The following is a 21,982-nucleotide window of genomic DNA, read 5'->3' as shown; positions in this document are numbered from 1 at the left end:
TCAGATTCTCCTTTATCTCCAGTGTTTGCCATTGTTGCTGTCTGTGGTTTATTTAGTGACTTTTATGAAATAATTCTATAAAATCTATATTCATTGGCATGTGTGGTCACTAAAGTCTGCTTGGTTCATGATTGGGCAGAGGTTTTCTTAAACACCTGAAATCAATAAACATTCCAGTCTTTGCCAAGGAATTCTGTGTGGACTTTAGAGCACAACTTTAATACTCAGTCAGACAGGTGACAATTTCCTTAGTCTTCACTTATTTTTTGTGCAGAGTCTCAAAATCAGCTGAGGTGAGAGCATATGATCTTCTAAGATTTTTCCTGACTGTATGCACAACCCTTGGCATGTGCACAATGGCCTTCTAGAATCTCCAGAATATTTGGAGTTTTTCAAAACCACTATGCATTCTTATGTTTTTCCTTTTCCTTTTTGATTATCTTATTTTTGTCCCAGCTGTTATCCAGTGCCTCACACAGCCAAGAAATTAAATAATCACCTCTAGATATTTTCTCAAAGGGCCCTGGGGAAAAGGCTTTTCACACTGAGCAAGCTCTTAGTCAGTTAATAAAGACAGCCTTGCTAGTAGGATATTCCAAGGAACCCCAGACAATCAAACAATGACAGTTTTCTGGGAATGAGACTTTGATGGGGGTCCCCATTCTGCCCCTTCCTAGAGCTGCCAGCTTGCTAATTTTCACCATGATTACAGGCTGTTGGTTTCCAAGGCTGCCACTAAGAAAAAGGAGTAGAATGGGACTAAGGTAACTAAAACACCACAAAACTCACTGGTCATACTGAGATTCATCCAATCTTCTTGAACTAAAGCTCTCCTGAAGCCTTTGTTTAATTTCCAGGGTCCTGAAAATATTGTGGCTATTTTTGCAAATTTTTTCCATGCTTTCATTGAGGAACGAATTTTGGGAGGTTTTTTTTTATGCCTACACCATTTTCACAGATGTTATTCACTATATTCCCTTTAATCACTAAAAATCATCTTTGAGTAGGCTTTATCTTTCACATGTGTCTTCTCAAGTGATATTGGATAGGAAAATCCAAAACAAGCTTCATCCATTGAGTTCCAATATTTCTTTCAGGTAATGTTGCTAGGGTTAAGGCATGCTAGTTTCATGTGAAAAACCTATCTCCTATCATTTATACTGGCAACAGTTTTTGTTGTTTAATGAGGAAAATTATATACATGTAGAAATATAACTTTGTTCTCAGAGATTTAGCAGTAATGAAACCATTTTTCACTCTGTGTCTTCTCTGATGGCGAGCTCATCAGGAGGATGTGCAGGTGGATGTGCATCATAAGATGTGGAAAAAAGATAAACTAAAAAGTGTGATTGGGAAACTAGCACATCAGTTTTCAGTCATGACCAAGGGACCTAAGTTCTTAATTTAAATTGTAGGCCTCTACCAGGAAATGTAACAAGATCATGAAGTTAATTTTAATTTATATAAAGATAAGATGGGAAAGATATGATTTAATTTTGCCTTTGAACTATTAATAATTTGCTAAATACATGTTATGGTAATAGAATATGAGTGCTCTGGAGGCATAATACAGAAAGATACAACAACCCTAGTAGGAAAAGTTACTTATTTTCCCCAGAAACAAACATTCTAATTACAATATTGTTCTAGAAGTCCTTACTCTCTAGATCAGTGTTTCACGAAGGGTGGTTTAGGGACAACTTGCACTGGAATTTCTTGAAGAGCTTGGGTCAAATGCAGATTTCTGGGTCCTAGCCTAGAACTGTAAAATTAGGATTGCTAGGATTTATGCTTGGAAATATGCATTGTAGTTTATTATAGTTTCTGGGAAGAAGCCTTAAACAATTTTTAAAAGAGCTTTATTTAAAAAATACAGCTTTATTGAGGCATAATTGACATAATAAATTGCACATATTTAAAGTACGCAGTTTGGTAAATTTTGACACATGTCCACACCTGTAAAAGCATCACCACAATCAAAATAATGAACACCTCTTTCACCCCCCAAATTTTCCTCATGTTTCTTTTTATTACCTTTCTCTTGTACCTCTCTTATCCCTTTACAGCTCTCCAAGTGATCACTGATCTTCTATCACAATAGATTATTTTGAATTTTCTAGAATTCCATAAAGAAACATATAGCATGTACTTTTTTTGGTCTAGTTTCTCCCACTTGGCATAATTATTTTGAGATACATTCATATTTCTTTGTGTAGCAACAGTATACTCCTTTTAATTGCTGTGTAGAGTTCCATTGTTTGGATGCACCCCAGTTTACATATCCTTTTACCTCTTAATGTATATTTGGTTTCTTTCCACTTTTGAGGTGCTAAAGCTGCTTTGAAGATTTGGGTACAAATCATTTTGCAGGCATATGTTTTCATTGCTTTTGGGTAAATACCTAAGAGTGTCATGTTTAGGTCATATGGCAGGTGCATGTTTAACTTTTTAAAGAAATTGCTAAGCTCTTTTCTAATATGGTTATACCATCTTATACTCCCATAGCAGTATATAAAAGTTCCACTTGCTCCATGTCTCACCAACACTTGGTATTGTCAGTCTTTTTTCATTTTAAGCCTTCTAATACGTGTGTAGTAGCGTGTTACTGAGGTTTTAAGTTGCTGTGATTAATGGTTGAGCATCTTTTTGTGTGCTTCCTTGCCATCCATATATCTTCTTTGGTGAAGTCTCTGTTCAAATCTTTTGTTCATTGTTTTCTTATTATTTAGTTTTGAGAGTTTTTTAAAAATATATTCTGGATACAAGTCATTTATTGGATATGTAATTTGCAAATATTTTCCTTCAGTTTGTAGCTTAGTTTTTCATTCTCTTAAGAGTATCTATTTAGGAGAAGAGGATTTTAATTTTTATGAAATCCAATATTTTTTAAATTACAGATCATACTGTGGCTGTTATGTGTAGTAAATATTTGTTTAAAGATAACAAAGATTCCTTGTTTTCTCCTAGATGTTTAGACCTAAGTTTTGCACTTAGGTCTCTGATCCATTCTGAGGGATTTTTATGGTATTTGCTATGAAGTGTCAATCAAAGTTCAGTTTTGTGCACATTAATGATTGTTCTAAATACCGTTGTTGAAAAGACTCTTCTTCCACCAATTGACTATTCATATATGTGCATCTATTGCTGGATGCTCTGTTCTGTTTAATTGATCTAGTTTTCTATCTTGACATCAATACTTTACTATCCTAGATTTCTGTAGCTTTATAATGTCTAAAATCAGATTGTTTGAGTCTTTCAACATTGTTTTTCCTTTTCAAAGTTGTTTTGGCTATTCTATATCTTTTACATTTCTGTATATATTTTAGAATCAGTTGTCAATTTCTACAAGAAAGCTTGCTGGGGTTTTGACAGATTGTGTAAAATCTATAGATCAATTTGGTGAGAAGTGATATCTTAACAATAGTGAGCTTAATCTACAATCTAAATTTTAACTAGATTGCCCAATTCTTCTTTGCCCCACAGAAAAACATGTTTGTTGTAAGATCTTGGTATTCATTCAGTTAATAACTCAGAAACAAATTTCTTAAGTCTTCCTCAAGCCCTATGCTCTAGGTTGTGACAGAAATGTAAAGTATAGATAAGAAGCAGAAACAGACACTAGCAAGTAGTTTAGACTGAAAAAAACCAATCAAACTAAACTGAAGCATCAGCCCTGAGGTGTGGTTCCGGCTCCTTTCATCTTCAGACAGGCAAACAGAGGGTCAATTTCACACAACTTTCCAGCAGCAGAACCAAGTCCCCTGAGCCTGGCTCACCAAGAAGGTCTGATGAAATGTCACTTCAAGTGATGCCAACAGCAAGGGCTCTAGCAATTCAGAAAGGCCTCTGCACCCTGTGACTGAGTGAGCAGGAGTGGGGCCTTGGGCTGGTCCCTGCGAGGAGATGAGACTCCGGGTGGAACATAGACACAGGGACATCAGGCAATAGGGGAGGGAGGTTCCTCAGGGAGGTGGTCAGATCAGAAAGGTCAGGACCTCAGCTCCAGAACTTTATACAGCTCTGCACCCTGCTTCATCCCTACAGTGCCACACCCCACTCTCTTAACTAAAGGGAATTACAGAGTCAGAGAGGCTGTGGGCTGGAAAGAGAAGAGTGTGACCCTTGCATGGGACACAGCAGTGCAGGTCAAGGAGGGCAACAGGCACTGTGCTTTGGGACAACTTCTGCACATCCTTCCCTTGTGGCCTGACCCTCTGTGACCAGGAGGTCTTGGGACACCAAAGAAGATCAGGCTCACTGGGAAGGGGCTCTGGCCACAGACAGCTTTTGCAGGGCAGCATGGTGCCTGGTATAAGGTCTCTCCCTGTCCTGGCAGGCTCCAGAGCCCAAAGCAGGAAATCCAGGCCACAGGCTCATCCTAGCACCTGGGCAACTTCCACCCATCACATGGGTAATGAAGGTGGACCCAGGAACCTTTGAAAATCACCAAGCTGCCTCCAAGGGACCATGTTCAGTGATGACCTGCAGCCAGGCTTGAGAGGTTCCTGGGTAGAGTGGAAGTAAATGAGGTTGAGATAGAGGGAGGTAAACCTCCAGTATCAGACTGAGGGGTTAGGCTTTAACACAAGTGTAGGCAGTGAGGGTGAGGGCCACTGGAGGTTGAGACCTGGTGCTGTTCTCACAGGCTGGAACAACACCCAAATGAAGAATGTGATTCTTATCACTGTCCCAGAAACTCATGCTGTTTCCCTCACCAAGTCAGGTAATTTGGGCTCAGGTGGAAAAAATGAGCACTTAATGTGCACATTGTTTATCCCTTTATTCAGTGCTAATGGAGCTCACTGTAGAAACCTAGATGGACGAAGAGTCAAGGCACACAGGGAATGGCAGGATGGCCAGAGAAGTGGGAGGGATGCCAGGCCCAAGTAAGCCAGGATTGCAGAAAGGTTTTCCAAAAGACTAAGAAAATACCAAGACCTACACACTTTAATAAATTTTTATAGTATTCTATGTGTCTGCGTGTGTATAAAATCAATGTGTAAAATCTATTCAAATTGGCTTATGTTTGAGAGTTAAAAAGTGAAAGTGTTAGTAGCTCAGTCACACCCAACTCTGCGACCCCAGGCTCCTCTGTCCATGAAATGCTCCAGGCAAGAATATTGGAGTGGGTTGCCATTTCCTACTCCAGGGATCTTCCCAACCCAGGAATGGAACCGGTGTCTCCTGCTTTGCAGGTGAATTCTTTACCAGTTGAGCTACCGGGGAAGCTATGTTTGAGAGTGCTGGTGTTTTTTTTAAATTTCATACCAAGGAAATCTACAGTTTGAAGCAAGCACTAGGTGTGTACTCATTTTTTAAGAGGTGTCCAGTGTTGCAGACAGTTTCTATTGATTCTAAATAATTGTGTGTGTTCAGTTGCGAAGTGGACATGGGTTTGGGTGGACTCCGGGAGTTGGTGATGGACAGGGAGGCCCGGCATGCTGTGGTTCATGGGGTCGCAAAGAGTCGGACACGACTGAGTGACTGAACTGAACTGAACTGAGTTGCAAAGTCATGTCTGACTCTGCAACCCCAAAACTGCAGCATGCCAGGCTTCCCTGTCCTTCATTCTCTCTCAGAGTTTGCTCAAACTCATATCCATTGAGTCAGTGAAGCCATCCAACCATCTAATCCTCTGCCACACCCCCATCTACATAATTGCTATCATTGATTTTGTTCATCACTTAGCTTATTACAAGGGATTTCCAATTAAGTTTTAATTTAATTTAACTTTTCTAATTAAAAAATATTAGCTCCCTGGCCCCACTGCCAGCCTCGGGCATCTTTCCCAATGCTAGGTTGCTGAGTTGCAGTTGAGTCATACCTGCCATTTTGAAACCTGCTGTAAATGCTTTTGCCCCTGGCTGTTTTCTGTAACTTTTTTATGACCTCCAATTCTACTCCTATTGTCACCTGGCTGCCCTGCCTCCTACTTTGCTGACTAGGCAAGTGTACCCTCTGATGTTTATTCATTCAGCTTCTCTCTTTCTACCCGGGGCTCTCCTGATCATCGTCCTTCCTCTCTGCATTCCTCCTTGTCTAGAAGAGGATACACTCATACTTCTTTCAGGGTTCAGTTCTGCCATCTATTTCTGCCCACTTATAAACTGTCCATCTCTATTTCCTCTCTCTGTTCCAAGGCACTCAGGAGGTACCCAATAAACACTTGCTGAATAAACCTGTAGCCTGGGATCCAGTTCAGGTACACCCTGTTTAGTAGAGGCTCCCCTAAAATAACGAGAGATGATAGTGATGGGAAGGGGTGAGGGCTCTGGTGGACAGTCGAGTCTCTTTCCCTCCTCTCTGTACTCACTCCCTTAAGGAGTACCCCTATCACAGTATTGAATGTGCTGTATTATAATTTTATGATGTGTTTAACTTTTTCTCCCCACTAGACCATGGGTTTTCTCTAGGGCACAGAGGTTGCCTTATTAGTTTTAGTTTCCCTCAGGCTTCATATTATACAAGAACCTGGCACTCAGTTAGATGCTCCATAAATGTTTAGTGAATAAATGAAAGAACTGATTGAATAATCACATCAGGCTAGCAAACGACTCTGTAAGAACAGCATGAACCTCTCTCATTTCAAGATTTGCAGCCAGTTAGGTGTTAACTATGTAATCGGGCAGGTGGAATCCCTTTAACATTCCTTTGTTAAATGTCATCCAGAGATCTGGGGCAAGTCTTAGACCACAGGTGGAGGAGGAATAGGAAGCAGGTCCATAAAGCTTTAGCTGGGGAAAATCTGGTGTGAGTCAATACCACTCCTCCCATAGAGAACCAGTGTAGGGAGCTCACGTGTATTTCTCTAAAGCAAAGGCAGTGAAGTGGAATTTGTACCCTGGATTGAAAATATAGAAAGAGCTACCAGTAGCAAGGAAGACTCAGTCCCCAGCACATGTAGGATTCAAGGTAAGATCCAATAGTAGAGTGGAGCATGAAATCAATGGGGGTGACACCAGCTGCTTAGAAGCTGAGGAAGATAGTACCTGAATCTCAGCCCTTCCTTAATCATGTGAGTAAGAAGAAAGGTATAAAATTAACTTCCTGCTATTCATTTGCATAGATCCAGTTAGGCCAGAATGAAAATGAGGGCAAATATTTCACATTGAGAAGTAATTTCCTCATTGGAAGAGCCGTCCTCTTAAGGAAATGGTTGTAGGCTAAGAGCATTGCCAGAATGCCACTGCTTTGGAAGAAGACACTGAATGGGGGCACTATATTTTTTGCTGTATCCAGGGTTTTTGGATTTCACCTCCTCCCAAAGCTTTCCCTGAAAAGGTTAGGAACACTTGATCAGTCAGTTTTCTGGTAGGCAGAATTGGGCATGGGGTCAAAAAGAAATGTGGAGGCATTTTTATATTTTGTATTTTAATGGCATGATAGATTATGTGTTTATGGGGCTTGCTGCTGCTGCTGCCAAGTTGCTTCAGTTGTGTCTGACTCTGTGTGACCCCAGAGATGGCAGCCTACCAGGCTCCTCTGTCCCTGGGATTCTCCAGGCAAGAACACTGGAGTGGGTTGTCATTTCCTTCTCCAGTGCATGAGAGTGAAAAGTGAAAGTGAAGTCACGCCGTCGTGTCCAACTCTTCATGACCCCATGGACTGCAGCCCACCAGGCTCCTCCATCCATGGGATTTTCCAGGCAAGGGTACTGGAGTGGGGTGCCATTGCCTTCTCCTATGAGGCTTGAATGTGCTATTTTTGTTGTCATTTTTTTCCTTGAATATTTAAAGAAAATCTTTCCCCAAATACCTTCTTTATGCTTTTTCTACTGCCTGTAATCAAAGTATTAGGAATTTAGTATTTCAGACTTTGGTTTTAGATTATCACGTGATTAGATCGGTGGGACATGAGGGATGTCTTCAGGCATACATATACTTTATTTGGAAAAGGCCTCTAAAAGGAGTTTTAGGTCAAAATACATTTATTGAGCACCTATAAATTACAAATACCAGACCACCTGACCTGCCTCTTGAGAAACCTGTATGCAGGTCAGGAAGCAACAGTTAGAACTGGACATGGAACAACATACTGGTTCCAAATAGGAAAAGGTGTATGTCAAGGCTGTATATTGTCACCCTGCTTATTTAACTTAAATGCAGAGTACATCATGAGAAACCCTGGGCTGAAGGAAGCACAAGCTGGAATCAAGATTGCCGGGAGAAATATCAATAACCTCAGATATGCTGATGACACCACCCTTATGGCAGAAAGTGAAGAAGAACTAAAGAGCCTCTTGTTGAAAGTGAAAGAGGAGAGTGAAAAAGTTAGCTTAAAGCTCAACATTCAGAAAACTAAGATCATGGCATCCAGTCCCATCACTTCATGGCAAATAGATGGGGAAACAGTGGAAACAGTGGCTGACTTTCTTTTTCTGGACTCCAAAATCACTGCAAATGGTGATTGCAGCCATGAAATTAAAAGATGTTTACTCCTTGGAAGGAAAGTTATGACCAATCTAGACAGCATATTAAAAAGCAGAGGCATTACTTTGCCAACAAAAGTCCATCTAGTCAAGGCTATGGTTTTTCCAGTAGTTATGTATGGAGTGAGAGTTGGACTATAAAGAAAGCTGAGCATAAAAGAATTGATGCTTTTGAACTGTGGTGTTGGAGAAGACTCTTGAGAGTCCCTTGGACTGCAAGGAGATCCAACCAGTCCATCCTAAAGGAGATCAGTCCTAGGTGTTCATTGGAAGGACTGATGTTGAAGCTGAAACTCCAATACTTTGGCCACCTGATGCGAAGAGCTGACTCATTTGAAAAGACCCTGATGCTGGGAAAGATTGAGGGCAGGAGGAGAAGGGGATGACAGAGGATGAGATGGTTGGATGGCATCACCGACTCGATGGACATGGGCTTGGGTGGATTCCGGGAGTTGGTGAGGGACAGGGAGGCCGTGCGTGGTGCGGTTCATGGGGTCACAAAGAGTCAGACACGACTGAGTGACTAAACTGACTGCCTGACTGAAATTACAAAAAGCCATTAACAAAACATGCACAGCCCACCCCTACTCCAGAACAAGGCTGACTAGTTTATGTTCTTATTCAGACTTCTAGAGCCTTGGATGCTAATAATCATGAAATGGCAAATTAACAGGAAGATAGCCACATAATTAAGAAATTGAATATTCCATTTTGGTTAGCAAATATTAATGGCAATGGCATTTAATTAGGCAATCCTTCTCAACTAGGCTGTATATGTGTGTTATAAAATTTTATATTTGAAAAATGAAAAATTACATACTTTCTTCTTAGTACAGACCAGAAAAAGTAAGGCTTGAGAAAAATTATGGCTGATGAAAGTTCATAGCATAAAATCCCTAAGTTTTCTTTGTATGATAAGGCCTGTCCCTCCATGTAGCAGAATCTCTAGACGGTATGAAATTTTTGTTTTTCTTTACTGTGGAGACTTTGTATTAACTTATGGGGAAAAAAGCATTTTTAAGAAAAGATAAAAACAGATTTTCATCTCCTAAATAATTGGCTTTATCCCCCAATACTATCTCTGATGAAGTCATATCTTGGCTGCCCACTTAACCGGTGACTCCAGTTTATCAAGTACTGTTAGAAAATTGAGTTTATCCATTTTGTCTAGTCATAAAGTATGTTTTGTTCTTGAGGTGTTTCATGTTCAAGAATCTCTTAAAGAAAACAAAAGATCCTTTGCTTGAGGACAGACAAGTCAACATTGGTACAATCTACAAATGAGCAGATATGAACCTGTTAATAAAGTTATAACTCCTCCTTTATCCAAAGCATAAAGATGCAAATTGTACAGGTGCCTTTCTTTTCTTCCTTCTGTCTCTCTCCAGGTAGTTGAGGTCATCAGACCCAAAGACATGAGGTAAGCAGCTGACATTAGGTTAAGGGTGTTCCAGTCTAGGCTTGGTTGTAGGCTGTGTCCATATATATTTATGCATATGTATTTATGTATATATTTATGCATGTGCATACACATGCATGCACACACCTTAAATGCCAGGAAAGCAGGCTGGTTTCAGGAGGCAGAAAGATATAATGTTAATAACTCTTAGGTTGACATGAGCTTTGGTGACTTTTTCACCAGCTAATTTCACAAAAACCTGTTAGCTCTTCAAACGATTAGCTGTTGCAGCAAAAAACTGAGAGTTACACGGTAAACATGTAACATGGTAAAAATTAGTGTAGGACACTAATGTGGTGAGGATGTGGAGCAATAGGAACTGTCATTTGTTGCTGATGAGAGTACAAAATAGTACAAAGAGTTGGGCAGATTTTCACACAGTTAAAATAACCTTACCGTGTGGTCCAGTGATCATACTCCTTGGTACTTACCTAAATATTTACCAAACTATGGTACACCCATACAATTGGATATTATTCAGCAGCAAAAGGAAATGAGCTGTCAAGCCTTAAAATGATATGGAGGAAACAAATGCACATTGCTAAGTGAAAGAAGCCACTCTGAGAAAGTTATATACTGTATGATTCCAACTATATGACCTTCAGGAAAAGAAAAAATGAGAGACAATGAAAAGATCAGCAGTTACCAAGGGTTCAGTGTAGGGGGTGGCAAATGAGTAGGTGGAATGCAGGAGATTTTTAGGGTACTGAAACTGTTCTCTGTGATATAATGGTGGCTGCATGGCATTACGGATCTGTCAAAACCCACAAAAGGTAGAACTCAAAGAGTAAACCCTAATGTAAACTATGGACTTTAGTTAGTAATAGTGTATCAACACTTGTTTATCTATTGTAATGAACATACTGCACTAACGCAAGATGTAAATAATAAGAGAAACTGTGGGGAGAGAATGGTGAAGGGTCATATGGAAACACTCTGTACTTCCTGTTCAGTTTTTCCATAAGCTTACACTTGCTCTAAAAATAAAACCTAGTTTTTTTTTTAGTTTATAAAACCCACACACAGTAGTGTATTAGAGGCTGTTGAGACCTCATCCTGATCCTTTTTGTTAGTCAGTTGCGATCTTCAACTAACCAGAGCCATCCATCCAAGAAGTACATGAGCGCTTAAGGCCTCTCTCTGGGACAGCTTTTCTGGCTGATTCAGGGCACAAAAGCCAACCCTTCTACCTCGAGATGGGACACTTGTGGTGCCATCCATACCCCAGCATTTCTTAGGTGACCAGGCTGATGCTAGACCTTGGCTGGACCCTCATCTGCCCTGGCTTCTTCCTTGCTCTATCTTCTGCCCTCACTACCTTACACATTTCAGTTGAACGCCCTTTCTCCTCAACAATCTGCTTCTGGGAAACCTGACCTAAGACAGGTCCAGGAGAGGTCCTAGAAAGGATGGGACTCTGGTGTTGGGTCACTGCTGGCCAGATGGCAATGAGGCATCACTGCAGTAGGTAGAATGTTGGGAGTCTTGGACACTGGCCTGTGGAGCTGTTCAATTGCTAAGGCCTTCCCCGGTGGTGAGCTGGGATCAGATACAGGCCGACAGGGATGCATCGGCAGGTGCAGTGTCTCCAGCTTTCGAGAGGTTTGGGAAAGTTATTATTTTTTTTTTTGAAAGTTATTAACTATCAGGAACGTGGCACCGGGAGGGTACTGCTAAGCACCACTGGTGCATTGAAGAGAGTGAAGACAGTGGCAGACTCAGAGTAACTGCCAATGTAAAGCACAGTGTGAGAATCAGAAGGCCATCTTTCCAGTGTTCAGCCCCTCATCACCTACAGCAGAGGGCATACTTGAGAGAAGGATAAATTCTCAGCCTAGGCAAGTCTGCTACCTGATTATTTGGGGTCCCTAGTGGCAACAGATGAAGCAGGCAAGTTGGGCCCTGATAAGGAAGATATGCAACTGAAAAACTGGAGAATATCTGGGTACATGCCCTTGTTCCCCTGGACTGGCAGAAGGGTGCCATTCCCCCTTGATGGAGGATCAGCCCTTCTCCTGCCTGCAAGATTATGCAGAAGTCTCAGATAAGGCATAGAGTAAGTCCCCTAATATGAACAGGTTCCATTCTAAGAGTGTGTTATATCCAACTGGTTCATAAGTGCAACAAAGTCAGCTTAGGTACCAAACTAACACAATCAGCTATATAATACTGTACTGTAATAGGTTTATAATACTTTATACACAAATAATACATAAAAAACAAACACACAAAAAATAAACCTTAGTACCTTGAAAAGTACAGTACAACAGTTGGTATACAGGGGCTGGCTTTGAGTCAACAAGAGTCACTGTGAAGAAGAGTCACTGACTGGAAAAGGGAGAGGAGGTGGGAGATGGTCGAGCTGAAGGATCATCAGCAATAGGAGACGGAAGGCAAACTGCAATTTCACTCATGCCTGACTGATGGCACAGGTTCAGGTTCCTTGCTGGATTAAATTCGATCTACCCTCTTCAAAAAACAATCCAGTGATATCTGGGTAGTAGCTCTTTTTTTCTTCATTGTAGATGACACAGTAACACTAGATTGCATTCTGAATGGCTGCTGCAATCTTCGTGTACCATTCTAGGTTTGGATCCTGTGTCTTAAAATCTAACAGTGCCTCCTCAAATAAAGAAAATCCCCTTGCCATTTCCTGCAATGTGAAACTCTTTGGTTCTTCAGTTACTTCTTTCTCTTGTCTCTCTACTCTTGCAATTACTTTCACTTTTGTTCCCATCATTATCGCTTGGCACTTTTTAGCGGTACCAGCTACATGACCCCTGCTTTCACACTTGCTTCCAGACATCCTGGGCTTGAAATCAAGGTACTGTCCTACCATACTCCATACAGTACTGTACAATAAAGTCCCCAAAGACACATCTACTTTCAGAGGCTATACACATGCAACAATGTACGCCAGAGACATGAACTAACTTATGTGACTGGACATGTGAATGCATGTTCACATCTTTGAAAGTTCTCAACTTGAAGGTTCATATGTAGGGGACTTACAGTGCAAGACAGTGCTTGCCCTCCTCAGGATACATCCCCATCACCCTTCCCCAACCCCTTCTTGAATGATAACTAGCATCAAATTACATGATCTGACTGGGGAAGAGGCACATAGACATATGGATATGAGCTCAAAATGTGAGGATCTTTGTGCCATGCTTTAACAACCCCAGAGAACATCCACTGCAGAGAAGTTACCAAAGAACCAAGCTGACTGGATGACTTAGCCAGGAGGTGTCAGCCAGCTTCTTCCTTGGCACCCCAGTACCTGCACAATAACGGGCTCATGAATGGAGAAGTCTTGGCAGCAGAATGGAAGGCTGTGCATGGTCCCAGTAGCATGGGCTCCCTATCATCAAGACCAGTCTAGCTGCTGCCAGTGTTGACTGCCAGCACAGAAACCCATGCTGAGCTCTTGAGGAGAACAGGTGATTTCATCAGGCCCTCCAGGCTGGAGACTACAGTGATTCACCGTGAGTGGGGCTGACACCTGTGCCTGTCCTACTCTATCTGCGTCAGTTTGCAACACAGAATAGAACAGTGCTTTGATTGAGAGACTCATTCTGGCAAGAGAGGAACAGCCATGGGCGTGTGACCACAGGACCAGCCCACTGATCCTACCACATGTTCAGATGCTGCTGACCTGATAGAACCTCTTGAAGGCACCTGTGAACAGCAGTTTGAACATGAGACTGAGGGGTTGGTGTGCTAACCTCAGGATGCAGTATATACCTTAAACCAACGGCCACTTTATGGCACAGGACCCCAGGAGGCAGAATATATGGATATGGGAGCCAAGAGGTTGAATGAGTTGTGACCTTATTCATTGTCACACCCAAAGTGACCCACATGGGGAATTTATCCTCCCATTCCTTCTACTTCAGCCTCAGTGGGTCTGAAGGTCTTAATTCCCAAGGGGAGACATTTCCACCAGTGGACTTAGTAAGAGTTCTAGTTAAATCTATGTCTGCTGCCTGCTGCTGAAGTTGTCCTTAGGTTGTTCCCTTAAGTCATTATCTCCCTCCACATCCCTTCTACATCCCTTTCCCTCTCACCTGGCACTTTGCTGGTGGCATACACAGTGGGTATCCCAGACTCTTGTCTGGCTTTTGTCCTTTTGCTTGCCCATTTACAGTGACAGTGAGGCAGGGAAGTGGTAGGACATGTCCTGGTGGAAGACAGGAGCACCAGATATGCTCCTCTCTGCCTCTGTTAGGTAGCAGGCTGACCGCCTCTTAATGATCAGGATCAAGGACTTCCTGGAGCCTGACAACTGTTTCCTTTGTCTGGTGGGCTTTATATTTTATTCTTATGGGAAAATTCTCACTAAATCTCTGATTAAATGGGCAAGGCTTCAGCTAAACCCAATTAGACACCTCAGAGGGCAGCTGGTTGCTAAGCTAGGTGATAGTCTCCCAATTGTGAAGTTTCTTTGACCCCAGCTTCTAGCAGCCCTGAAAGTCTAAGGCAGCAGGATCAGGCTGCTCTAGAAACTGTCAGGGATTCTGACAACAAAATTCGTTGTTGTTCAGTCACTCAGTCATGTCCAACTCTTTGCAACTCCATAGACTGCAGCATGCCAGGCTTCCTTGTCCTTCACTGTCTTCTGGAGTTTGCTCAAACTCACGTCCACAACAAAATATGCACTAAAAACAAACAAACAAACAAAAATAAATGAAAAGTACTGTGAGAATATGTGAAAACTGAAAGCAACTGAATGCTTCTGAGTGATTCCCTTCCTCTTGGCCAGAATTCAGTTAAGTTCATTTGCTCAGTCGTGTCCGACTGAGACCCCATAGACTGCAGCACACCAGGCTTCCCTGTCCATCACCAACTCCTGGAGTCCACCCAAACCCATGTCCATTGAGTCAGTGATGCCATCCAACCATCTCGTCCTCTGTTGTCCCCTTCTCCTCCTACCTTCAATCTTTCCCAGCATCGGGATCTTTTCAAATGAGTCAATTCTTCGCATCAGGTGGCCAAAGTATTGGAGTTTCAGCTTCAACATCGGTCCTTCCAATGAACACCCAGGACTGATCTCCTTTAGGATGGGCTGCTTGGATCTCCTTGCAGTCCAAGGGACTCTCAAGAGTCTTCTCCAACACCACAGTTCAAAAGCATCAATTCTTTTATGCTCAGCTTTCTTTATAGTCCAACTCTCACTCCATACATAACTACTGGAAAAACCGTAGCTTTGACTCAATGGACCTTTGTTGGCAAAGTAATGTTTCTGCTTTTTAATATGCTGTCTAGGTTTTCATAGCTTTTCTTCCAAGGAGCAAGCGTATTTTAATTTCATGGCTGCAGTCACCATCTGCAGTGATTTTGGAGCCCAAGAAAATAAAGTCTGTCACTGTTTCATTGTTTCCTTATCTATTTGCCATGAAGTGATGGGACCGGATGCCATGATCTTAGTTTTTTGAAATGTTGAGGTTTAATCCAGCTTTTTCACTCTCCTCTTTCACTTTCATCAACAGACTTTCAGTTCCTCTTCACTTTCTGCCATAAGGTTGGTGTCATTTGCATATCTGATGTTATTGATATTTCTCCCAGCAATCTTGATTCCAGCTTGTGCTTCCTCCAGTGTGGCATTTCACATGATGTACTCTGCATATAAATTAAATAAGCAAGGTGACAATATACAACCTTGACATACTCCTTTCCCAATTTGGAACCAGTTCATTGTTCCATGTCCAGTTCTAACTGTTGTTTCTTGACCTGCATATAGATTTCTCAAGATGTAGGTAAGGTGGTCTGGTATTCCCATCTCTTTAAGAATTTTCCACAGTTTGTTGTGATTCACACAGTCAAAGACTTTGGTGTAGTCAATAAAGCAGAAGTAGATGTTTTTCTGGAATTCTCTTGCTTTTTCTATAATCCAACAGATGTTGACAATTTGATCTCTGGTTCCTCCGCCTTTTCTAAATCCACCTTGAACATCTGGAAGTTCTTGATTCACATACTGTTGAAGCCTTGCGTGGAGAATTTGGAGCATTACTTTGCTAGTGTGTGAGATGAGTACAATTTTGCGGTAGTTTGAACATTCTTTGGCATTGCCTTTCTTTGGGATTGGAATGAAAACCTGGCCAGAGACAGGTATGCAAAGGAAATGGACACTTCAGTAGAGATCACATCGTAGGTGTCCAAGTTCATACTCTGGGGCACCAAGCAAAAGATCTTAATCCAACCTAGTACTGGTGCAAGCACCCTGGAGATCTCACCTGTCATGAGCTCTGGAGAGCTATTGGGATGAATTAGGCAGAACATGACCCTACTGGTTGACTCCTAGAAGGCAGAGAAAGAGCACATTATCAAAACTGCACACAGTTAGGTGTCCAAGCACCGAGGACTAACAGACTTCAGCTCCATCTCTTTGTGTGAATTATTTAACTTATTTGTGCTTACTTTACTCTCATCAATTCTTTTACAAAATGGAAGTGATACTGTATGGTCTTGTTGTGAGAATTAGATGAAGTTCTTAGGCTGGTGCCTAGATTGCTGTTAGCATATTGAATAGCAATTAGTTTCCCACGTTTGCTCCTTCAGGGAAGGGAAGGAAAGCTCAGGGGCTTACGTATTGCTTTAAGGTAGCTCTCTACTCCCCAACCCCCAAGTGAAAATGATATACTTTAACTTATATGATAGAGATAGTTATTTTAAAGGGATAGAGGAATAAAGGAAACTCCAGTTTTAAAAAAAAGAAATAGTTTACCCCTTTGGAGTCCATGGAGTAAGAGCCGCCCCTGAACTAGCAGGACCTACAGTTGTCCCTTTATGCCACCTAGTGGACAGCAAGGGGAAAGCCCTAATTTTATCTTCAAAGTCTATAGTTTATGAGAAACATGTGTTCTTTTTTTTTAACTTTTTATTTTGTATTGGGGTGCACTTAATGGGCTTCCCAGGTGGCGCTAGTGGTAAAGAACCTGCCTGCCAATGCAGGAGACATAAGAGACGCGGGTTTGATCCCTGGGTCAGGAAGATCCCCCTGGAGGAGGGTGTAACAACCCACTCCAGTATTCTTGCCTGGAGAATCCATCCCATGGACAGGGGAGCCTGGAGGGCTATAGTCCATAGGGTCGCAAAGAGTTGGACATTACTGAACTGACTTAGGATGCATGCATAGCCAATTAACAATTGTGGTAGTTCCAGATGAACAGTGAAGGGACTCAGCCATACATATACATGTATCTGAAGAGGACAGTTTAAACTCACTAATGGGCTCACTTGTTAGTAAATTTCATTTTTTAAGCAAAATAAAAGATCAGGATTTTAAAAGCTAGGTGCTAAAACTAAACTCCGTAGATATTTTAGGATTTATGTGGCATGTGCTATAGAGATCATTCACTGAAGGAAAAGAAAATACACCCGTCCTTATCAGCATGAATTTTGATGACTCACCTGTTCTGTTCTTCTTGTCCTTCTCCACCAACACTCTTTATGCTCATTCTGTACATGGACTGCTAGTGTCCCAGACTCAGGGTAAACCTTCCCAACATACTGCTGGACCTGTGCTGGTACCAGGGTCATTCTGTTCATTTTCCAAGAATACAACTATCACTTGAAATTTTGCTGTACTTAAACTAAATATTTGTCAAGGGTCTGTGTGTCCGGTTTGGCTTTTCGTGTGTGTGTGTGCATGTGCTCTGCTTCCTGTTAAAGCCCCTTTTTAACCTTTATAATGTTTCCTCTCTCAGATGTTTATGAAGATGAAGACAATGGCAGACAAATATCCCCAAAACGTGAGTAATAATAGCACACTGGAGTGCCCAGAGCAGTTCAGAGATGTTCTCTTTAGTATTATTGTAATTACTATTAACAGTAATCGTAACAAGTGTTATTTATTAAATTCCACAGTGCTTTATAAACATTTTTGCTAATTCTTATATCAACACTGCAAAATAAATATTATTATTTTAGAAATATTATTTTAGAAACTGATGCTCAGAGAGTTTAAGTGGCTTACCAGATCACACAGCTAGTGAATGAGGGGCAAAGTCAAAACTGCACAGTCAAAACTTTGGAGGTCTGACTGCCTCCAAAGCCCCTGCTCCCACCCCAGGCAATGGGCCTCTCATTCATTCACTGAGGTGCCTGGGACATGCCAGACTGATTCTGGGGTCCCCTCAGTGTTGCCACTTGAGTACTAAGACTTAGTACCCAAGACTCTTAGTACCACAGAGTCCATGGCCAGTGAAGCCAGGAGAAAGGGATTAAATATGGAGATGACAAAGATACAGTAAAAGACTGCCCATGAGCTGCACCTTCCTCCCCTGCACAACCAGGGGCTTTGACTGAGGGACGTTCTCCAAGGCTTCTGGGTTCTAAGAGTTCTGGGTTCCTTCCAGGAGCCACAGGGGGGCTGGGTGAATAGGGTGTGGTTCCTACTGCCAGAGCCCAGGGCCCATGAAGAAGACATGTGAGGGCTCACCCAGGGCAGATGCGGCTTGCCTCAGAAGAAAGTCTCCCTCCAAGGGTACTGTGAGGAGAATGTGGGTGACAGAGCCCCTGCCCGCACCCATCCTGCAGGGCCGGCAGCAGAGAGGGGCCCAGCACCAGGTCGTCATATCTCCCCAGGAGTTGCTTACCCTGAGGAATGGCTGGAACTTGTCCTCAGGGATTTTAGTTCCCATATTTCCTTCCAGCCCGCCTTCACCCCAGGCTGCCTGCCCATGTTCTATGGCTGATGAGGCTTCAGGGCCCAGCCCCATCCCCAGCAGGTACCTCTGGGGTCATTCTGGGGTCCCTGGCACCTGGCATTGTCTGGGTCACTCACACCTCAGCCTCTGGAGACACAGCTCTTTGGGTCACACAGGGGTGGTCAAGAACATGGCTGCTCTCTTCCTCCCTAATAACCTTCCAGCAAGACCACCATCCCTCTGTCCTCACTGTCTGCCCCTGGTCTAAGGCACCCAGGCTGGATGATCACTCTAAAGAAGCATCTCTGGGGATTCCTGTGAATGACCTGAAGTCACATCAGGAGGAGGGCAGTGGGAGGCACCTCCCAGGGCCAGGCTCTCCTCTGCTCTCCCCACCGCCTCCCAGGAGCCAGAATTAAACCAGGCTGTGCCCTTGCATGGGGTTTCTGGAGGCTGCCCTGCTGCTCCCCATGTTGCTTGCACAGCCCCCACTGCCCTCCTCTGGGGATGACCCCAGGCCCCAGAACACAGTTAGGGGGGTCTCCAGACAGTAGGTTGGGAGCTCCCACTTGCTGGCTGCTTGCTCCCAGAGATACTGTGCCCCACCCCACCCCACTCCAACTGCAGGCTCCTTCCACTCCCTCTCCTCTGCCAGTCCTCTGCCCAGAAGGCCCTCCTCCATGGGCCTTGCCCCAATGCCCTCCCCCTGAATTCTAACCTGAACTAAAATCTCTCTCCTGTACACAGATTCCTGAGGGATCTGGAACTCAGCTGATGCTCAACCCGGGGCTCTGTCGGGTGGGCTCATTCTGCAGATGCTCACCTTCCTAAGCTGACTTGGCAGCACTGTGGGGACAGGGATCATGTCTTTTAGAGCATATGGTAAAGAGTAGGAATGTGTAGGGAAATCCCTGGCAGTCCAGTTGTTGGGACTCTGAGCTCTCACTGCCCAGGGCCTCGGTTCAGTCCCTGTTTGGGGACATAAGATTTCACAAGCCAAGCTGTGTGATTAAAAAAAAAAAAATGTGTAGATTCCAGCTGCAGTGTTTACAACGCTTCCCTGATATCTCAATTGGTAAGTTGCAATGCAGGAGACGGGGTTCGATCCCTGGGTTGGGAAGATCCCCTGGAGAAGGGAAAGGCTACTCACTTCAGTATTCTGGCCTGGAGAATTCTATGGACTGTATAGTCCATGGGATGGTAAAGAGTTGGATGTGACTTTCACTCACTTTCATGCAGTGTTTACAGGCCAAGGGAATTTACTCAACCTCGTGACTAATCTCTCTCGTCTCAGTTTCTCATCTGTAAAATGGGGCTAAGGTCCATACAGTTGTGTGAGGCTTCACTTCTGGTAAATGCCTGACATCCCAGCAGACACAGCAGGCTCAGTGTTTGGTGGGAGTGGCTGTTCCCCAGTGTCTTTAACAGGCCTGGCAGGACCGGTGCAGTGGTGCTGCTAACTGGTAAATGAATCTCACTGGAGAGAGAGGCAGGATGTTCTTACTGTCCCTCTCATTTTCCCTCCGGGAGAGCAGTGACATTTGGCAGAGGCTGCCAAGGAGATGGGAAACAAGCAGTTATCAGCGGAGAGAAGGAGGTCAGGAAGACAGGAGGGCGGGAAGGAGCGGAGGCAAGAGGGTCCTCAAGACAAAAAGACAGTGAGTTTTCTTGGAGGACAGGGAGTTGTGAGTGCCAAGTGGACACCTCTTCTCAGTCACAGTTACAGAATTTTGAGCTGGAACAGGTACCCCTCCTCCTGGTCCAGGGGAAGCAGTCCTATCCTGGGAGAGGAGGGAGAGATGGGGAGAACGGGTTTCTGGGGACCTGTGCTGCCCATTCCATCCTGCCCTTGGGCTGCGGGGGCTTGGGGGGAGGGGACGGGATGGGGGAGTGGGTTGGGGGGGGGGGGGGGATGTCCTCCCACACCCTCCGCCACAGCAGGCCAAATTCTTCCCTTTCCCTCCCTAAGGTTGCTCAAGCAGGGAGTTTATCTCCATGGAAACCTCTGTCAATTGTGAAGGTGCAGAAGATTTGGAAAAGGAGAACAGTGCCCTGAGTGTAACTTATTTCCTTCTTACTTCCTTCGTATTCTCCCTCACTCCTGTTCATCAGCGTCTACTGCCCGTTCTTTCTCTCCCCTTTTCCTTTCGTCCTCCTTTCACGATTCTCGCCCATCAGGACCCGGCTTAGTCAAGGAAGCTGAGGTCACTGGATCTGCAAGGTGGCTCCCACACCACTCCCCCCCCCCACCCCCCACCCCCCCCCCCCCCCCTGCCCAGCCCAGCATGTGCCGCATCACCGGCTCCTTAGCGATGCGCTGGTTTCGGGCCAGAGTTAGGGGCTCTTGCTGTGGGACCTGAATGACCCCGTGGGAGAGTTGGGGTGGCCCCACCCTGCCAGCGGGAATCACCTTGTGCATCTGACCCACCTCCCCAACACTGCATCGCTGTCCCTTCCCTTCCAGCTCTCGGGACTTTTTCGGTTGGACGACAGTTACGACGAGACCTCCAAGTCTGGTCAGCAGCAGGGAGAAAGCATCCGGGGAGAGAAAGAGGGCTGCCAAGAGGAGGACACGTGAGTGGAAAGCGGAAAGAAAAGTAAGCCAGTTTGTTAGCAGTTGCTCCTCTGACTTTCTTCTTGGAATTTCAGGGCCATGAACGAAACTGAGGAGAGCCTTGGGATGTCTACCGACTTGCTTGTCCCTGCTGGGGAGGCCAGTTTCCCCCGAGCAGAGGCATTGCGGGCCCAGGAAGGGAGCCTGAGGCCGCCCTCCGCGGAGAACTGATACTCGTTCCAGACCACCGAGCCGCCCCGGCCGATTGTATTCCGGGGAGTCGCTTCTGTGGGCGCGGAGCAGAAGCAGCAAAGGGATTTCACAGCCCACAGATCCGCTGTCCTACCAGGGGGCGACTGGACCATCTCCCCGGAGCCTGAGGAGCGGTCTCGGGCTGTTCTACGCGCTGCCGCGCGAGCGCAGGGCCTCGGACCAGACCCCTTGGAGAACGTGCAGATGCTGATACGCGCCCGCGCAGGGACACGGCGCAGAGTCCGTGGAAAACCTTGCGCTCCTCTAGACGCGCCTAGAGTGCGGACTTCGCGGAGAACCTCTAGCTGCTCCACACGTGCGCCTACGGAGGTTAGGGATCCAGTCCTGGAGAGCTGAGCCCAGGGTTTCTGAATGTTGGCACTTTTGACTTTGGGATAACTGCTATGGGGGCTCTCTTGGGCATTGTAGAATGTTTAGGGGCATCTCTGGCCTCTATCCCCTAGATGCCAGAGACACCTCCCACCCAACTCACCCAAATTAAGACAATCAAAAAATGCCTTCAGACATTGCCAAATTTCTGCTGGGGCGGGAGTTGGGAGCTAGGTTGAGAACCTCTGATCCGGGCCGCTCAAACTCCACAGGGCAGCCCTGCGCTCTTCTCCCCGAATCCCCACAAGAAT

General features: G+C 44.3%; 1 protein-coding gene across 1 annotated transcript in view; it reads left to right on the top strand.

Annotated features, from left to right (window-relative positions):
* MCF2L2 (MCF.2 cell line derived transforming sequence-like 2) overlaps positions 1 to 21,323 on the top strand; it is a 273,630-nt gene extending 252,307 nt beyond the window's left edge. The window contains exons 26-29 of the mRNA XM_061166666.1: positions 17,594 to 17,638; positions 20,505 to 20,593; positions 21,000 to 21,109; positions 21,185 to 21,323. Of these exons, the coding sequence (XP_061022649.1) occupies positions 17,594 to 17,638; positions 20,505 to 20,593; positions 21,000 to 21,109; positions 21,185 to 21,320 (380 nt within the window). The 3' untranslated portion in view covers positions 21,321 to 21,323. The remainder of the gene's footprint in view (positions 1 to 17,593; positions 17,639 to 20,504; positions 20,594 to 20,999; positions 21,110 to 21,184) is intronic.
* Positions 21,324 to 21,982: the final 659 nt, after the last annotated feature.

This window comes from Dama dama, chromosome 19 (assembly GCF_033118175.1).
Source record: "Dama dama isolate Ldn47 chromosome 19, ASM3311817v1, whole genome shotgun sequence".
In the NCBI taxonomy this organism is placed as follows: Eukaryota; Metazoa; Chordata; class Mammalia; order Artiodactyla; family Cervidae; genus Dama; species Dama dama.
Note: the sequence above shows the minus strand (reverse complement) of the source record. Positions and strands in the feature narration are given on the sequence as shown.